The sequence below is a fragment of the Nerophis ophidion genome, linkage group LG04, assembly GCF_033978795.1.
Source record: "Nerophis ophidion isolate RoL-2023_Sa linkage group LG04, RoL_Noph_v1.0, whole genome shotgun sequence".
Taxonomy (NCBI): Eukaryota; Metazoa; Chordata; class Actinopteri; order Syngnathiformes; family Syngnathidae; genus Nerophis; species Nerophis ophidion.
Window position 1 is genome coordinate 23,088,462 of NC_084614.1, and position 18,727 is coordinate 23,107,188.

The following is an 18,727-nucleotide window of genomic DNA, read 5'->3' on the forward strand; positions in this document are numbered from 1 at the left end:
CTTTGGCTACAAACACTATGATGCATACATTGGATAAATGTTTCAGATGTCTATGTTTTTTGTATCTGTCCCTATTTCAAATAAACCTAAATAATATGTGCTGGAGGAGGTAATAAAGGAAGATCTCCATCAAGACAGAGAGACTTTTAAAACGGAAGAAAGATAAGGAAGACTTCTATAAACAAGTTATCGATGCTTTTGATCAGAAGGAGCTGGCACGGACTATATTTATAAGTAAAGGTAAAACCATAATAACGTTTTTTTTTATTAAATGTGCTTTTCATGATGGTATCCTTACATCACGCTCAAATTTTTACTGCTTGCCAGAGTGACAAGAGGTTTTAAAGGCCTACTACAATAAGATTTTCTTATTTAAACGGGGATAGCATGTCCATTCTATGTGTCATACTTGATCATTTTGCGATATTGCCATATTCTTGCTGAAAGGATTTAGTAGAGAACATCCACGATAAAGTTCGCAACTTTTTCTTGCTAACACAAAAGCCCTGCCTCTACCGGAAGTCGCAGACGATGACGTCACATGTTGATGGCTCCTCACATCTTCACATTGGTTCTAATGGGAGCCTCCAACAAAAACAGCTATTCGGACCGAGAAAACGACAAGTTCCCCATTAATTTGAGCGAGGATGAAAGTTTCGTGTTTAAGGATATTGCTAGCGACGGACTAGAAAAAAAAAAAAAAAAAAACGCGATTGCATTGGGACGGATTCAGATGTTTTTAGACACATTTACTAGGATAATTCTGGGAAATCCCTTATCTTTCTATTGTGTTGCTTGTGTTCTAGGGAGTTTAATATTACCTGATAGTCGGAGGTGTACGTCCACGGGTGTCTTGACGTTCAGTGTCTCAGGGGAGTCGACGGCAGCTTCATGGACGGCCCAAGCTCAGCTTTTTTTCAGTAAGAAGCGACTTTTTAACCACAATTTTTTCACTGAAACCGGCTGGTTGACATTTGGTCTGGATTCATGTTCGCTTGACCGCGCTCTGATCCAGAGTAAATTTTCACCTCCGGGAATTTTAAACAAGGAATCACCGTGTGTTTGTGTGGCTAAAGGCTAAAGCTTCCCAACTCCATCTTTCTACTTTGACTTCTCCAATATTAATTGAACATACTGCAAAGGATTTAGCAACACAGATGTCCAAAATACTGTGTAATTATGCGGTTAAAGCAGACGACTTTTAGTTGTGTGTGTGCGCAGCGCTCATATTCCCTAACAGCCCGTGACGTCAAGCGTACACGTCATCATTACGCGACGTTTTCAAGAAAAAACTCCTGGGAAATTTAAAATTGCAATTTAGTAAACTAAAAAGGCCGTATTGGCATGTGTTGCAATGTTAATACTTCATCATTGATATATAACAGTGGTTCTTAACCTTGTTGGAGTTACCGAACCCCACCAGTTTCATATGCGCATTCACCGAACCCTTTTTTTTTTTTTTTTTCAAATTCAAGACAAAGTTGTATGTTTTTGGTAACACTTTAGAATGGGGAACATATTCTAAGTAACCAAGACTTAATTTTGAGTTATTTGGACACTAGGGGAACATATTTTAAGTAATAAAGACTTAATTTAGAGTTATTTGGTTAGGGTCAGAGTTAGAGGGTTAGGGTTCTAATAAGGCCATAAGGCATTAATTAGTACTTAATGACTAGTTAAGAGCCAATATGTTACTAATTTGCATGTTAATAAGCAACTAATTAATGGTGAATATGTTCCCCATACTAACGTGTTACCATGTTTTTTTTACTGGTGCACAAAATCAACCGTGCATGAACATCAATCACCTTGTTCAAACAACAAAACTAAGACAGTGCATAAACTCACAACAAATTACACAATTGCAAATCAGTCAGCTGTTGCCATATCTGTAATATGCCAACAGGGAGAAGTTTGTATTTACACGAACAGTCGGGTGTGTTTTGATCTCCGCCGAACCCCTGAGGTGGACTCACCGAACCCCTAGGGTTCGATCGAACCCTGGTTAAGAAACACTGATATATAAACTATCAGACTGGTAGACTGGGTAGTAGTGGGTTTCAGTAGGCCTTTTTTTTGTGCACTAGTAAAAAAAAACACGGTAACACTTTAGTATGGGGAACATATTCACCATTAAACAGTTGCTTATTGATATGCAAATTAGTAACATAGTGGCCCTTAATTAGTCATTAAGTACTTATTATTGCCGTATTCGGCCTGGCCCTATTATAACCCAAACCCTCTAACCCTGACCATAACCAAATAACTCTAAATTAAAGGCCTACTGAAACCCACTACCACCAACCACGCAGTCTGATAGTTTATATATCAATGATGAAATATTAACATTGCAACACATGCCAATACGGCCTTTTTAGTTTACTAAATTACAATTTTAAATTTCCCGAGAGTTTCGTCTTGGAAACGTTGTGTAAAGATGACGTGTACGCAAGATGTCACGCGTTTTTAGGAACTAGAAAGATGGAGTTGGGAAGCTTTAGCCTTTAGCCACACAAACACACGGGGATTCCTTGTTTAAAATTCCCAAAGGTGAAAATTTACTAAGGATCAGAGCGCGGTCAAGCAAACATGAATTCAGACCAAATGTCAACCAGCAGGTTTCGGTGAGAAAATTGTGGTTAAAAAGTTGCTTCTTACCGGAGAAAAGCTGAGCTTGGGCCATCCATGAAGCTGCCGTCGACTCCCCTGAGACATTGGCGTGGAGACACCCTTCCGACTATCAGGTACTATTTAACTCACTAAAATACTAGCAACACAATAGAAAGATAACGGATTTCCCAGAATTATCCTGGTTAATGTGTTTAAAAACATCAGAATCCGTCCCAACGCAATCGCATTTTGTTTTTCTTAACTCGTTTTTTATTTATTTTTTTCCTAGTCCGTCGCCATCAATATCCTCAAACACGAATCTTTCATCCTCGCTCAAATTAATGGGGAAATTGTCGTTTTCTTGGTCCGAATAGCACTTTTTTTTGGAGGCTCCCATTAAAAACAATGTGAATATGTGAGGAGCCATCAAACATGCGACGTCATCGTCTGTGTTTTCCGGTAGAGCATAGGTGTCAAACTCTGGCCCGCGGGCCAAATTTGGCCCGCCATGTAATTTCTCTTGGCCCTTGAGGCAATATCAAATTAACATTTGAGCTGGCCCGCCGATGTAACACTGCATTCACCGCTAATACTCTTACTTGCGAACCCTCCCGATTTTCCCGGGAGACTCCCGAAGTTCAGTGGCCCTCCCGAATTTCATCCCGGGCAACAATATTGAGGGTGGGCCTTAAAGGCACTGCCTTTGGCGTTCTCTACAACCTGTCGCCACGTCCGCTTTACCTCCGTACAAATATGCGGCTTATACACACACACAAGTGAATGCAAATCATACTTGGTCAACAGCCATACAGGTCACACTGAGGGTGGCCGTATAAACAAGTTTAACACTGTTACAAATATGCGCCACACTGTGAACCCACACCAAACGAGAATTACACATTTTGGGAGAACATCCGCACCGTAACACAACATAAACACAACAGAACAAATACCCACATCCCCTTGCAGCACTAACTCTTCCGGGACGCTACAATATACACCCCCCCGCTATCACCAAACCCCGTCCACCTCAACCCTGCCGCCGAAAAGAGGCATTTCATTTTTATTTAAATTTTATTTGATATGCCATTGATATGTTTTAATTATTATTATTAGAAACTCGATTTTGCATGTCACTATAAAGTTATATACTGTAAGCCAGGGGTCAGGAACCTTTTTGGCTGAGAAAGCCATGTAAGCCAAATATTTCAAAATGTATTTCCGTGAGAGCCATATAATATTTTTTAACACTGAATACAACTAAATGCGTGCATTTTTAAGTAAGACCAACATTTTTAGAGTGTAGTAAGTTTCTTATTCTTTTTAATAAAATTGTTATTCTAAAAGTTAACCAATAATAAGTATAATACTTCTTACCATTAATGCGACATCTTGAACAGGTGCACTAGAAAACGGATGGTTGGATTAAAATGCATGAGAATGTTTTATAATTTGAAGGTTATTTTTAACACTTTGATTACCAGCGGAATTATTAATTACTTATCGTGTTAAGCAATGTCAGCTAAGATTTATCTGAGAGTCGGATGCAGTCATCAAAAGAGCCGCATCTGGCTCTAGAGCCAAAGGTTCCCTACCCCTGCTGTAAGCCTTGCTTGTTCAAGATTCAATGCAAAACTTGTTGGGGTCCCTATTAAAAGGTTAATTTGTTCAACCTCTGCCCGCTGCTTTGTCCGGTTTAAAATTTTGGCCCACTCTGTATTTGAGTTTGACACCCCAGCGGTAGAGGCAGGGCATTTCTCTTAGCACCGACAGTTGCAAACTTTATTGTGGATGTTCTCTGCTAAATCCTTTCAGCAAAAATATGGCAATATGGCAAAATTAATGATTGAGTATGACACATAGAATGGACCTGCTATCCCCGTTTAAATAAGAAAATCTAAATTTCAGTAGGCCTTTAAAATAATTAGCGCATGCTTACTTTTACTGTATGCCTTTGGGAAGTGCAGGAGTGAGAAGAGGTTTTAAATCAATTAGCGCCCCGGCGGCAATTCAAAGAAATACGGTACTTAAACTGTTGCTAATACAATGGATTGTATTAGTCGTGTGGTGTTTGTGTGTTGGCGTCGAAACAAAATTGCGTTGCTTTTGTCGGCGTCTCGTCCGTATCTTTGTTGCGCGTCCATCGCGGCGACATGTCACAGATCCGTGGGTAAATGAGCTTTATTAGTTGGCGATCACATGTTTGCTGGTCCACTTGTACACAGACGCGCGCACACGCACGCGCACACGCACAGAGAGCGGCTCCGCAGACCACGTGACACAGCTCTCCACTGGTGGTGGTGGTGTCAGAGTGGAAAGAAGAAACAGGTAAATTCGAAGCCTCGGTGGCGTCTTCGTTGACATTTTTTTATTTTTTATAGCGGGGATTATTGTCGTTTTCCTCCATTTCAGAGCGACAAAGAAAAAGACCACTTGTCCACCGGTGGGGGTGTCTGTGTTTTAGTACTGAGCCGGTTTACTGGTCAGTATTTATCTTTTGCAACGGGGGCCTGTTGTGTTTATTTTTTACAGCTTTAATGTACATCGTTGTTGACGCATGTGTTTATGAACAGTGACGACGACTGCTAAGGAATGTTGTTCTCACGTCCAAAAAAAAAAAAAAAAAAAAGCTGCCAAGTAGTTATAGCCTCGCCTTTGCTGTTAGCCGTGCTAGGCTAACAAGCTAAGTTGTTAGCATATTAAGGGGAATGGGCGTCTTATTTGGCGCTGTGGTCACACCCGAACGTGCCGCCGCCCGGAATGAACTAAGCGTCCATGCGAAAATGCGGCTGACAAACAGGACCAGGTTGCGAGTGCAGCGTTTTTGCGAATAGTTCATCGTCACTAGCCTGCGAGCTAGCTCGGTGGAAGTTAGCCTCGTCGCCATGAGGTGTAGCCTCAAGAGCCGGAAGCCCACCGACACTTAAAAGTCCTTTTCTTTTTTTTGTTAAACCCCCCCTAGCTTCGAATTCGTAACCAGCACATTGTCCCGTATGGTGAGTCCAGTTGTGAGTGGGAGGGCAGTGTCGGGGCCCTTGTTTGTGTGTCGGGGCTTTTTTACGTAACGTGTGCCAGATTAAGCTTTTCGATAACAAGGTTGTGCTGCACAACAATGTTGCTATCGAAGATGTCTGAGCTGTTTTTCCACCATCCACCCATTGACCCACGCTCTGATTACTTTCGTTTTGGCAGTAATGGCAAACAACACATTGTTGCACTTGTTGTACCTTGCCTGGCACCTCTTTGGCTCCACACCCCTTTTGCATTATACATAATGTCCACATCTGATCTTGTGCTGTTAGTCCAGTGGTTCTTAACCTTGTTGGAGGTACCGAACCCCATCAGTTTCATATGCGCATTCACCGAACCCTTCTTTAGTGAAAAATAAAATGTTTTTTAAATTCAAGACAAAGTTATATGTTTCTGGTAGCACTTTAGTATGGGTAACATATTCTAAGTAACAAAGACTTAAAGGCCTACTGAAACCCACTACTACCCACCACGCAGTCTGATAGTTTATATATCAATGATGAAATATTAACTTTGCAACACATGCCAATACGGCCTTCTTAGTTTACTAAATTACAATTTTAAATTTCCCGGGAGTTTCGTCTTCGAAACGTCGTGTAATGATGACGTGTACGCAGGACGTCACGCGTTTTCAGGAAGTATGAGCACTACGCACACACTCAGCTAAAAGTCGTCTGCCTTAACGGCGTAATTACACAGTATTTTGGACATCTGTGTTGCTGAATTTTTTGCAATTTGTTCAATTAATCTTGGAGAAGTCACAGTCGAAAGATGGAATTGGGAAGCTTTTGCCTTTAGCCACACAAACACACGGTGATTACTTGTTTAAAATTCCCGGAGGTGAAAATTTACTATGGATCACAGCGCGGTCAAGCAGACATGAATCCAGACCAAATGTCAACCAGCAGGCTTCGGTGAGAAAATTGTGGTTAAAAAGTCGCTTCTTACCGGAGAAAAGCGGAACTTCCGTCCTGCTGCAGCTTCGTGACTTCCCCTCAGAGACACTGCGCGTCAACACACGAGTGGACACACTTCTCCGACTATTAGGTAATATTAAACTCACTAAAACACTACCAACACAATAGAAAGATAAGGGATTTCCCAGAATTATCCTAGTAAATGTGTTTAAAAACATCGTAATCCTTCCCAATGCAACTCGTTTTTTTTGTAGTCCGTCGCTATCAATATCCTCAAACACGAATCTTTCATCCTCGCTCAAATTAATGGGGAAATTGTCGTTTTCTCGGTCCGAATAGCACTGTTTGTTGCAGGCTCCCATTCAAAACAATGTAAATATGTGAGGAGCCATCAACATGTGACGTCATTGTCTGCGACTTCCGGTAGAGGCAGGGCATTTTTCTTAGCACCAACAGTTGCTAACTTTATCGTGGATGTTCTCTACTAAATCCTTTCAGCAAAAATATGGCAATATCGCGAAATGATCAAGTATGACACATAGAATGGACCTGCTATCACCGTTTAAATAAGAAAATCTCATTTCAGTAGGCCTTTAATTTAGAATTATTTGAACACTAGTGGAACATATTCTAAGTAATAAAGACTTAAAGGCCTACTGAAATGAGATTCTCTTATTTAAACGGGGATAGCAGGTCCATTTTGTGTGTCATAATAGATCATTTCGCGATATTGCCATATTTTTGCTGAAGGGATTTAGTAGAGAACATCCACGATAAAGTTTGCAACTTTAGGTGCTAAGAGAAATGCCCTGCCTCTACCGGAAGTCGCAGACGATGACGTCACCCGTGTGATGGCTCCCCACATATTCACATTGTTTTTAATGGGAGCCTCCAACAAAAAGTTCTATTCAGACCGAGAAAATAATTTCCCCATTTGAGCGAGGATGAAAGATTCGTGTTTTAGGATATTGATAGCGACGGACAGAAAAAATAAAAAGAAACACAATTGCATTGGGACTGATTCCGATGTTTTTGGACACATTTAGTAGGATAATTCTGGGAAATCCCTTATCTTTCTATTGTGTTGCTAGTATTTTAGTGAGTAAAATAGTACCTGATAGTCGGAAGGGTGTCTCCACGGGTGTCTTGACGCGCAGTGTCTCAGGGGAGTCGACGGCAGCTATGGACGGCACAAGCTCAACTGACTTTTTAATCACAATTTTGTCTCCGAAACCTGCTGGTTGACATTTGGCAGGGATCCATGTTGGCTTGACCGCGCTCTGATCCATAGGAAAGTTTCACCTCCAGGAATTTTAAACAAGGAATCACCGTGTGTTTGTGTGGCTAATGGCTAAAGCTTCTCAACTCCATCTTGCTACTGGGACTTCTCCAATGTTATTTGAACAAATTGCAAAAGATTCAGCAACACAGATGTCCAAAATACTGTGTAATTATGCTCTTAAAGCAGACAACATTTAGCTGAGTGTGTGCGTAGTGCTCATACTTCCTAAAAACCCATGACGTCTTGCGTACACGTCATCATTACACGACGTTTTCAAGACGAAACTCCCGGGAAATTTAAAATTGCAATTTAGTAAACTAAGAAGGCCGTATTGGCATGTGTTGCAATGTTAATATTTCATCATTGATATATAAACTATCAGACTGCGTGGTGGGTAGTAGTGGGTTTCAGTAGGCCTTAATGTCCACATCTTGTGCTGTTAGTCCAGTGGTTCTTAACCTTGTTGGAGGTACCGAACCCCACCAGTTTCATATGCGCATTCACCGAACCCTTCTTTAGTGAAAAATACAATGTTTTTTAAATTCAAGACAAAGTTATATGTTTATGGTAAAACTTTAAATGGGTAACATATTCTAAGTAACAAAGACTTAATTTAGAGTTATTTGGTTAGGGTCAGGGTTAGAGGGTTTGGGTTATAAAAAGGCCAGGCCTACTGAAACCCACTACTACCCGCCACGCAGTCTGATAGTTTATATATCAATGATAAAATATTAACATTGCAACACATGCCAATAAGGCCTTTTTAGTTTACTAAACTGCAATTTTAAATTTCCCGGGACTTTTTGCTTGAAAACGTCGCGTAATGATGACGTGTACGCGTGACGTCACGGGCTGTTATGAATATGAGCGCTGCACACACACACAGCTAAAAGTCGTCTGCTTTAACGGCAAAATTACACAGTATTTTGGACATCTGTGTTGCTGAATCTTTTGCCATTTGTTCAATTAATATTGGAGAAGTCAAAGTAGAACAATGGAGTTGGGAAGCTTTGGCCTTTAGCCACACAAACACACGGTGATTCCTTGTTTGAAATTCACGGAGTTGAAACTTTACTATGGATCACAGCGGACATGAATCCCGACCACTTGTCAACCAGCAGGTTTCGGTGAGAAAATTGTGGTTAAAAAGTCACCACTTACCAGATATCAGCTGAGCTTGCGCCTCCCGTACAGCTGCCGTCGACTTCCCCGAGACACTGCGCGTCAACACCCGGCCGTGGACGTACACTTCTGACTATTAGGTACTATTAAACTCACTAAAACACTAGAAACACAATACAAAGATAAGGGATTTCCCAGAATTATCCATCTAAAAACATATGAATCAGTCTCAATGCAATGCGATTGCAACCGCATTTTTTAAAAAATTATTTTTTTTTCTAGTCCGTCGCTATCAATATCCTCAAACACAAATCTTTCATCCTCGCTCAAATTAATGGGGAAATTGTCGTTTTCTCAGTCCGAATAGCTGTTTTTGTTGGAGGCTGCCATTAAAAACAATGTGAATATGTGAGGAGCCCCCACACGTGTGACGTCATCATCTGCGACTTCAGATAGAGGCAGGGCTTTTCTCCAGTTGCGATCTTTATCGTGGATGTTCTCTACTAAATCCTTTTAGCAAAAATATGGCAATATCGCGAAATGATCAAGTATGACACATAGAATGGACCTGCTATCCCTTTTTAAATAAGAAAATATCATTTCAGTGGGCCTTTTAATAATGACAAAAGTGTTACCATGTTTTTTTTTACTAGTGCACAAAATGAACCGTGCATGAACATCACCTTGTTCAAACAACAAAACCCAACACAGTGCATAAGCTCACAACAAATTAGACACCTGCAAATCAGTCACCTGTTGCCCTATCCGTAATACGCCGATAGGGAGAAGTTAGTATTTACACGATGAGTCGGGTGTGTTTTGACCTCCGCCGAACCCCTGAGCCCGACTCACCTAGGGGGTTCGATCGAACCCAGGTTAAGAACCACTGTGTTAGTCACTTACAGGAACATGATGAGGTCACCATCCACAACTACTTCTCTCTCTTTTTCCCCCCTTAGGTGTGATTCCTTGTAAATACTCTTTATTTGTATATACTGTAAATGATGACGTCCATGGGCGGAAACCGGGCCCGGGGCAGCTGGGAACAGACGCAGGGCCAGACTCAAGGCCAGACACAGCACAAGCAAAGGCCACAGGTAAAACCCCCCCCCCCCAACACACACACACACACAATCACACACAGACCACCAGTCTGGATCCTCTTCAGACCCAACAATGCATTTTCTGTCCTCTGTAAGGGACACATGTATCACAACTTTTGTTTCAATTGGAAAAACAACACTTGTGCTGTAGAGAGGACACTCCAGGCTTTCCAGTCAGCGCTATGAGACAAGATATGTCTTCCCCCAAAATGGCTGACGTATGGTTGCCGTGGTTTTGGTAACATACAGTAACATCACATTCTTCTGATGTCTTCTGACAAGGCCAGATTTGAGCACATCACACCTACATTAGCGTCCCTTCACTGGCTCCCTGTGCGTTATCGAATCAATTTTACACTTCTATTTGTTTTTAAATGTATAAACAACCTCGCGCCAATATATCTCTCCGACCTCCTTCAGCCTTACTGCCCCACCCGATCCCTAAGATCAGCCGATCAGCTGCTACTGACAGTCCCTGACACAAGGCTGAAGCTTCGAGGTGACAGAGCTTTTGCCGCTGCTGCTCCCAAGCTCTGGAACGACCTACCCCTGAGTGTTAGACAAGCCTCCTCTCTTACTGTTTTTAAATCTCTTTTATAAACATACTTTTATTCTTTGGCTTTTAACACTGAGCGATATCCATCCTGCAATGGCGCCCCATTATACACCTGCTGGGAACCTGTTTTTATGTTTTATTTATTTTTTATCATGTTCTGTTTGTGTTGTGTTGTTAGCTCGGTCCTCGTATTATCTTTTAACCTGCCCATTGTACAGCACTTTGGCTACAACCGGGGTAAATTTTAAATGTGCTTTATAAATAAAGTTGATTTGATTTGATTCTGTGGTGGACATATGGCCATACACTACTGCCTTTGTATGGATGTTTGCAGCTGTGATGCAACAAAGGCATCAATATGCTGAAATCCATGTTTGCTTTGAAGATGAAATTTGCTCTTTGTGCTAAATATTCAGTTGGCATCACCATATACGGTTGTCTCGTTTTTAAATGGCTTGTTTTTGTCACCCAAACCAAAAACAGCCATGCCATATTGCAGTTTTTATTTTTGTCTGGGTCTCAGGAGGGTATTTTGATGTGAAAAGGACATTTTATATATTTTTTGTGTTTTTTACGGACAGGCTACCGCAGAGCAGATCCGGCTTGCGCAGATGATTTCCGACCACAACGATGCAGACTTTGAGGAGAAGGTCAAACAGGTGAGAAAGGCCTGTTTGGCTTCTTCGCTTTTAGGGCAAAATATCCCTCTAGTTTGCAAACTTATGTGATTTGAATTATAGTTGTTCTGAGATGGCACATGCACTGCATGTTTATATGTACCATCATTTTTAACATTACATTTTTATTGATTTTTTGGGATTGTTGTAAACTGCAGAAGAGGCCCGTGCGTTTGATTTTTAATTCTTCTCAGTCCCTCCAAGATACTGTGGTCTTCTTAAGCGATTGTTCATCGCGGCATCTTTTTCAGAGAGTTGTGATGTTATAGGTAGTTAGGTAGGTCGTTATTGTCATTTCACAAGTACAACAAAACTTTATCAGCACAAACCCGTTCAAGATTAGACAAACAGTGTATACAGGGTTACAGAACATGATCGCTGATGGGTGGCCACAAGGCGCCCTGTAAAATATGGGTTAAAAGGTAAAGGCTGGGGGCGTATGAGTAAAAAAATAAAATATAGACTGGGTGCCTAAGGGGGTCTTTTAAGGCTTTTTTCCCCAATAATGTTGTGATTTTATAAATGTGTTCGCAACGTTTTAAGTGTTCCAAAAGCACAGGATTTCAACAAAAAATGTAAACTAATTACAGATACGCGCTGTAAATAGGACAGATTTTAAAGTAGACGTTAAATATCAGTAAAACACATACACGGAGCTCATTGTAAAATTACTGTACTGTTTTAATGAATCATTCATAACCAATATTAGTAATTTATTCTAATCATAAAAAACAAATATTTTGTTGGTAATTGAGACGATTAAAGATTTTCACATGCAAAACATCTCTGTCATCTATTTGCTACCTCTTTGCTCGGTCGGCATTGCAAATAAGAATCTGTTCTTAAGTTAAGTTAAAGTACCAGTGATTGTCACACACACACAAGGTGTGGCGAACTTTGTCCTCTGCATTTGACCCATCCCCTTGTTCACCCCCTGGGAGGTGAGGGGAGCAGTGGGCAGCAGCGGTGGCGCGCCCGGGATTCATTTGTGGTGATTTAAACCCCCATTCCAACCCTTGGTGCTGAGTGCTTGCCTTACCCTGGACAAAATAAAGGTTAAATAAATATCGATTAAATATAATTACATGTGACCTAGGATGTTTTGCTCCATGTTTATGTACTACATTACCCAAAAGGCTTACCGCTGTAGACAGAAACAGGAAGTAGGTGTGAGGTAAGCGGGAGACTGACAATTGTGCCATTTGAGCAATAAAGATGGATTTACTGTTGCACGTAGATGTTTCTGCTTCGTCTATACAAACAAACCTAAAATTTATCGTAGCACGTTGCTGTCACTGCTTTGTCCGCACAAAACTCAAACATAAGTTTTGATTAGACAACTGATTCTCAAACTGTGATACGCGCACTCCATCTAGTAGTACCCCAAAGAAATTACTTATTTTCATTTCCCTATATTCAAACACAGTGTAACTGTTTAAAATGTTAGTAATGTTACAGTGGCCAAAACTATCAAATATACCTGTTAATAAACACTTATGCCTTGTTTTTAATGGATATTTAGGCCTACCACGCTACTTAATTTCATGGTACTTAACTTAAAGAGCGTAGTTTTTTCTGAAGTGGTACTTGGTGAAAAACGTTTAAAAACCACTGTATTAGATGGTTGACATGCATATCTGAGCGCCCGTCAGACACAAACTCGAGTAAAGAAATTGACGCTGATTGCCCAAGATGTGCGGGAAATTTGCGGGCATCAGACAAAGTTGCGACATGCCGCATAATTTGCCGTAAATGGGTGAATTGATCGCGACATTGCTAATTCCTGGAGGGAGTTCCTTTGTGGATTTTGGATGGCTATTCATCTCTATTATGCGTTCAATAATAAATAGTGGGAGCAACATTCTTAATTGACAATGATATAGTAAACTTAAAAAAAAAAGTATGTTTTAAACAATAATAATGGATCCTTCCTAGTTAAAAGCAATTTAGATCAATAGGTGACAAGACTTTCTCAGCATGTGTGCTCTCTGTCCTAAAAGCAGCATGGTGGAAATCTGTGATTTAGTTTTTAGTGGAAATGTTTTTGTACCGACACATTTTTGTTGTTGCGTTTTGTAGCTGATTGACATCACCGGCAAGGACCAGGATGACGCAATGATTGCACTGCACGACTGCAACGGGGACGTCAACCGAGCCATTAACGTGCTACTGGAGGGTAGCCCAGACACTGTGAGTCTATGGTGGATACGCTTTGGAGTAGTCTGGATGGATGTTAAGCAAGTCTAGGTGTTTTACACAAAGGCACTCCGGTCATGATTGTGTATTTGATGTCGGCCCCAGGATTCGTGGGAGATGGTGGGCAAAAAGAAAGGTTTGTCAGGCCAGAAGGAGGCCAGCCAGCCAGAAATCGCAGAGGAAGGCAAAGAGAACCGGGAGAAAGAAAGAGAGAAGGATGCAGCACGTCGTCGAGGCGGTGCTCCTCGCAGAGGCCGGGGGGCTACCAGAGGGCGAGAGTGTATGTCTTTTTGTGTTATGTTTAATTTAGTTCAGAGAATTAATTGTTATCGTGTTCACCTTTCAGACAACTTTTCCTCAGTTCGAGGTCAAGAGAATGGCTTGGATGGAGGCAAGGCAGCACTGGCGGGAAGGGGAGCAGAGCGAGGGAGAAGGGGGCGGGGACGAGGAAGAGGGACCATCGGTGAGTTCTTGTCTCTATGTCCGCTGGAGTAGTGCATACCATAAATGCTCTAATTCTGGGTGGTGCATTTGTTTACTGACCTTATCGGCAAAAGGCAGTAATTGGAGAATTTCTAAAATGTGCAAACTCATTAGATATAACTATAACTTTTTTTTTAGTTTTTTAACTTTAATAATGATTTGGAGTAATTGAAAGAGTGGAAATGAAAATGTCAGCTCTTTTTTAACACAAAGTACACTACACGTTTGTGTAGCAACACTTCAAAGAGCATGCAGAGATAATTACATATGATGGATTACTAATGCCATCCATACATCCATCCATTTACTACCGCTGGATGCATTATTTATGATAGTTGTGGAGTTCCTAAAAAAAATACCACATTAGTTTGCCTACAGCTACACATGTTTTTACCTAAAACCTTTGTTTTTTTTCTTCCTTTTTTATATTCCAAAGTTTTCTATGTTGAAAAATAAATGCTTTCATGTGTTTACATTTTAATAAGAATAATATGCAGTCAATGTATGTTTACTAGTGAAACTATAACAGTGTTTAAACATTGTTTTTCTGTGTCTTTTAGTAAAACCGCACACGTGACACTCGTGTTTCATGCCTGACTTTTAAAAAAAGGCCCCGTTTCCACTGCACACCAAATCTGATTTTTTTTTTTGCCCTGAAGTGAGACAGATTGGATTTTTTTTGCCAGTCTAAACATTTCAAAGCGCTTCAAATCTGATCTTTTCGCATCAGATTCAGGCCACACCAGGAGGTTGTCTGAATCCAATTAGAATCTGATCTTTTCAAATGTGACTTCAGTCTAAACAGCAATGCGACTTGAATGCAACACACATGTGACTTTTTCGTCAGCTTTGGGCGAACTACGTCAATCGTGTGCGCGGGGAAAGATGCAGCCCGCCAGCAGCAGTGGATACTTCATCACAACATCCGGTTTCGGTGAGCAAAGTCTTTTTTTCGACGGCTAAATTTTCACTGCATCCCTAGTCAAATAGTGTTCAAATAATAGGCAATATGTAACATATGAATATATATTTTAATTCCAAAAAAATAGCGATTGTTGAAGGGCCGGAACTGATGCTCTGACATATTTGCTTACATGAAAAGTACGTTGCGTAAGTTGTCTACACAAGTGAGTTGTAAGCTAACAGATCCACGCTGATGTACGTGTTGCTTCTACTTAACAGCCATAAAAAGATTAGAATCCTCTCAAATATATTATACTATATATATATACAGTATCTGCTTGTAACAGTCATACATTCCATCCATCCATTTTCTACCACTTGTCCCTTTAATTTATTTTCATGTAAAAAAACCACAAATTTTTAAGGTGTAGCGACCATTATTGTATTTAGTAATAATAGCAACTTCCTTGTTAATTTATGGATTCCAGTCACTTCCTTTGTTTTTTTTACTTTATCAACCTGCACATGCATGTGACGTCAAGGCCATTTTGGGGCCTGTGCACGTTTATTCTGGATACTGATAAAGATTACATTTTACTTGCAGTTGGAGCAGTCGGCTGGAAAATGTCAGATTTCGAAAAATCCGATTCGGGCCACCTTGGCCTGCAGTGTAAACGTAGTCTCAGATGTGTTTTCAGAGCTCAAAATGGCATCGTCCTATAAACCAGCGGCCCAGACGACACGGTTTTTATCACTTTATATTTATATTAGGGGCTGCAACTAACGATTAATTTGATAATCGATTAATCTGTTGATTATTACTTCGATTAATCGATTAACAATCGGATAAAAAAGACAAACTACATTTCTATCCTTTCCAATACTTTATTTAAAAAAAACGCATACTGGCACCATGTCCTTTCAACTTGCCAAACATAACAATAACAAGACAAGTGTTAGAAAAATAAAGTGCACCATTGTCATCTTGCACAATAGCAATAATTTTGCTTAGGGGAATTTCAAACCTGCCTACTACCTATTCCAACCATTCTGCAATGTTGGATGCTGAATATCTTTCCTCTAGTGGCATGGTCGTAAGGCAGATTGACTTCATGTTCCATTCGTCTCCAATGTAGTGACATGTATTGCCAAGGTGGCTACATTTGTCCACACATCAGTGGTCAGAAAAATTTTGCTCTGGGTGGCTTTAATGTCAGTTTACACAGCTTGAAATGTCTGCTCATACTTCCTCTCCATCAGTTTGGTAAAATGGGTCCTTGAGGGAAGAGTGTAACCAGGGTTGAGGACGTAAATAATTTTTCTGAAACCGTCATCCTCCACCATTGATAGTGGCCTCATGTCAGTTACCAACATATTTAGGACACTATCAGTCAGTGCAGCCGCTTGCCGTGTTGTGCACACCTTCCTTTGTACCAAGTCTCTAATGTTGGCTTGTTTCTTTCTGAAATGAGAGAAACCATATTATGAACGTACATAGTAGCAACAGTTACATGTAACTCAATACATACTTAGTTGATTCATTTAATAATTTCTGATGTAAAATAAATTTTTTCATATCATGGTCACTGCTGCCTAGTTTTTCTTGTTATATTGTTATTTTTACTGTTATATTTTTATTCTTATGTTGCTTTTTTATTTTTATTGTAATATTTTCTTCTTTTTTTTTCCATTTAAACCCCGTTTTTTACTTTTTAAATTCGATCTCAATTCTGTACACTGCTGCTGGAATTTAAATGTTCCTGAGGAAACTCCCTAAGGGAATCAATAAAAGTAATGATCTATCTATCTATCTATCTATCCATCTATCTATCTATCTAATTACACCACCACATTTAAAAAAGCTAAATGAAATAAATGGACTTTGTGGATGCAGCATACAACAATAATAACACAGAAATGTAACTCATCAGATCAGAACTGAATCAGATATTGTACACGTTTCTGTTGTAAATAATAAAGGATTCATTTTAGGCTGCCTGTGAATAATAGCATGAAATATTCCAGCACCTTCATAACGTTTATATTACTAAAGCGTCACTCAAATATTATATAGTTTTATTGGGTCCGGCTACATTGATCCATTATGAAACCTACCTGAGATATTTCTGTCCGTTTATTGCCTTAAAATAATCTCCTCGTTAACAACATATTAAAAACACACAAAGACAGACACAACGGATCAATGTACTCGGACTATGAACTTAAAAAGTTACGTACCGTGAGTTTTTTTCTTCAACCATGGATCCAACATGCTTCCTCTTAAGGTGAAGCGATGTCGTACTTCCGTGCCACGCGAGGTCGATGCTGCACGTTTTGCAGGAAACTGTCTTCTTTGCAGTTTTTAGGGTGAAGAATTCCCACACTTTTGACGACTTAGGTCATAGACCTTTCTCCATTGCACTTACACTATCGCTCCTATTTTCCTCCGCCATTTTTCGAATGTTTCCAGAGAAAGAATACGGCTTGGTCACATGAGCTGCACATGACACATCATTGGTTGGCTTACTACCGCCGCCCTGGCACTGTTTTGCACTTTTTTGTACTTATTTTGATTATTGTTTCTCAGCTTTTTGTTAATGTTGCAGTTCCTAAATAAAGGTTTAGGAAAGAACGAAAGGAAAAAAGAAAAAAAGAGCCTCAGCGCATGCGCACTGCATACATCCAAAGAATCAATGACTAAACTAATCGCCAACTATTTTTATAATCGATTTTAATCGATTAGTTGTTGCAGCCTTAATTTATATCAGTCTTAAGTTTCCTCTCTTTGTCTCCCCCCAGGAACGTCAGGACGGCGAGGAGGCAGATTTTCAGCACAGGGCATGGGGTAAGAAGAGAACACCTGCATAGTCTTAAAAATAACTGGGGGCTGGGGGTTCTTTTGTTCAACTGTTACCTGTTGCCATGGTCACAGGAGAGTAGTACCCGAGCCTATTGTTCTGTGTTAAACCAGAAGAACAGTGTACATGGTTCTGCCAGCAGTATGAAACCATGTGGGCCGGTGTCTTTTTAGAACACTTTCTCCTTGGCGGTTATTATATTAACTGAGGCCACGCTTCACCATTAAACCTGGTTCAACAAAAAAACGCCGTATGCCACTGCTGCAGGAACTTTAACGCTGATCGAATAGGTTACTCCCGCAAAATTCCACCAGGAATACTAAAACGCCCCCTCCAAAAAAAGTACAAGATGCTTGTTCAGGTCTCTTGAACTGGTCTTCAGTTCATGTCGGGATTGGAATGATTCCGCAATTGTTAGACCATGTGGCTAAATGCAGTTGACATCCTTCTGAATATTTGCTCTACTCAAGCAACTGTTAAAGACAGGAAGTAGTATCAGAGCAGTGGTCACAAATGTTAGTAGTTCATTTGTGCATGTATTGTATGGTAAGCACCAGAAGTGGTGACAAAGAGGTGGTCACAAATGTGAGTAGCTCATTTATACGTGGTGTTTTCAATTTCATAACCTTGAATCAAATTTATTGCAAATTTTTTTTCTCCAGAACCTTCAACCCCGCTGACTACGCAGAGCCAAGCCAGACCGATGAAAACTATAGGGGAGGAAGTAGTACCTGGAACAATACAGGAAGCACGGATCAGGAGGAAGGAGAACGTAAGTACATTTGTAAATGTTTACCGTTCATGTGTGTGCAATTTTATCAGGGTTTCCGCAGGGCATTAAAAAGTATTAAGTCATTAAATGGATTTTGCAAAAATTAAGGCCTTAAATGCAAATATAATTCCATGACATGTTTTTTTCTAAAATGTTTAAATCAATTATCCATTTTCAAACACATGCATCATTTGCATTCCTAGTATGGTTTTTATTTA

At 40.3% G+C, this 18,727-nt stretch overlaps 1 protein-coding gene across 16 annotated transcripts in view; it reads left to right on the forward strand.

The window, feature by feature from the left end:
• Nucleotides 1-4,780: 4,780 nt before the first annotated feature.
• ubap2l (ubiquitin associated protein 2-like) overlaps nucleotides 4,781-18,727 on the forward strand; it is a 53,119-nt gene continuing 39,172 nt past the window's right edge. For 12 of the 16 annotated variants that reach the window (XM_061897463.1, XM_061897469.1, XM_061897475.1 and 9 more), the window contains exons 1-9: nucleotides 4,781-4,938; nucleotides 9,921-10,058; nucleotides 11,202-11,279; nucleotides 13,377-13,487; nucleotides 13,599-13,773; nucleotides 13,840-13,956; nucleotides 14,824-14,910; nucleotides 17,679-17,724; nucleotides 18,400-18,509. In XM_061897463.1, coding sequence (XP_061753447.1) covers nucleotides 9,963-10,058; nucleotides 11,202-11,279; nucleotides 13,377-13,487; nucleotides 13,599-13,773; nucleotides 13,840-13,956; nucleotides 14,824-14,910; nucleotides 17,679-17,724; nucleotides 18,400-18,509 — 820 coding nt within the window. In that variant the 5' untranslated portion in view covers nucleotides 4,781-4,938; nucleotides 9,921-9,962. Of the gene's footprint in view, nucleotides 4,939-5,022; nucleotides 5,093-5,259; nucleotides 5,607-9,920; nucleotides 10,059-11,201; nucleotides 11,280-13,376; nucleotides 13,488-13,598; nucleotides 13,774-13,839; nucleotides 13,957-14,823; nucleotides 14,911-17,678; nucleotides 17,725-18,399; nucleotides 18,510-18,727 lie in introns of those variants that run through there. The other 4 variants (XM_061897473.1, XM_061897478.1, XM_061897464.1 and 1 more) reach the window with 3 other exon arrangements.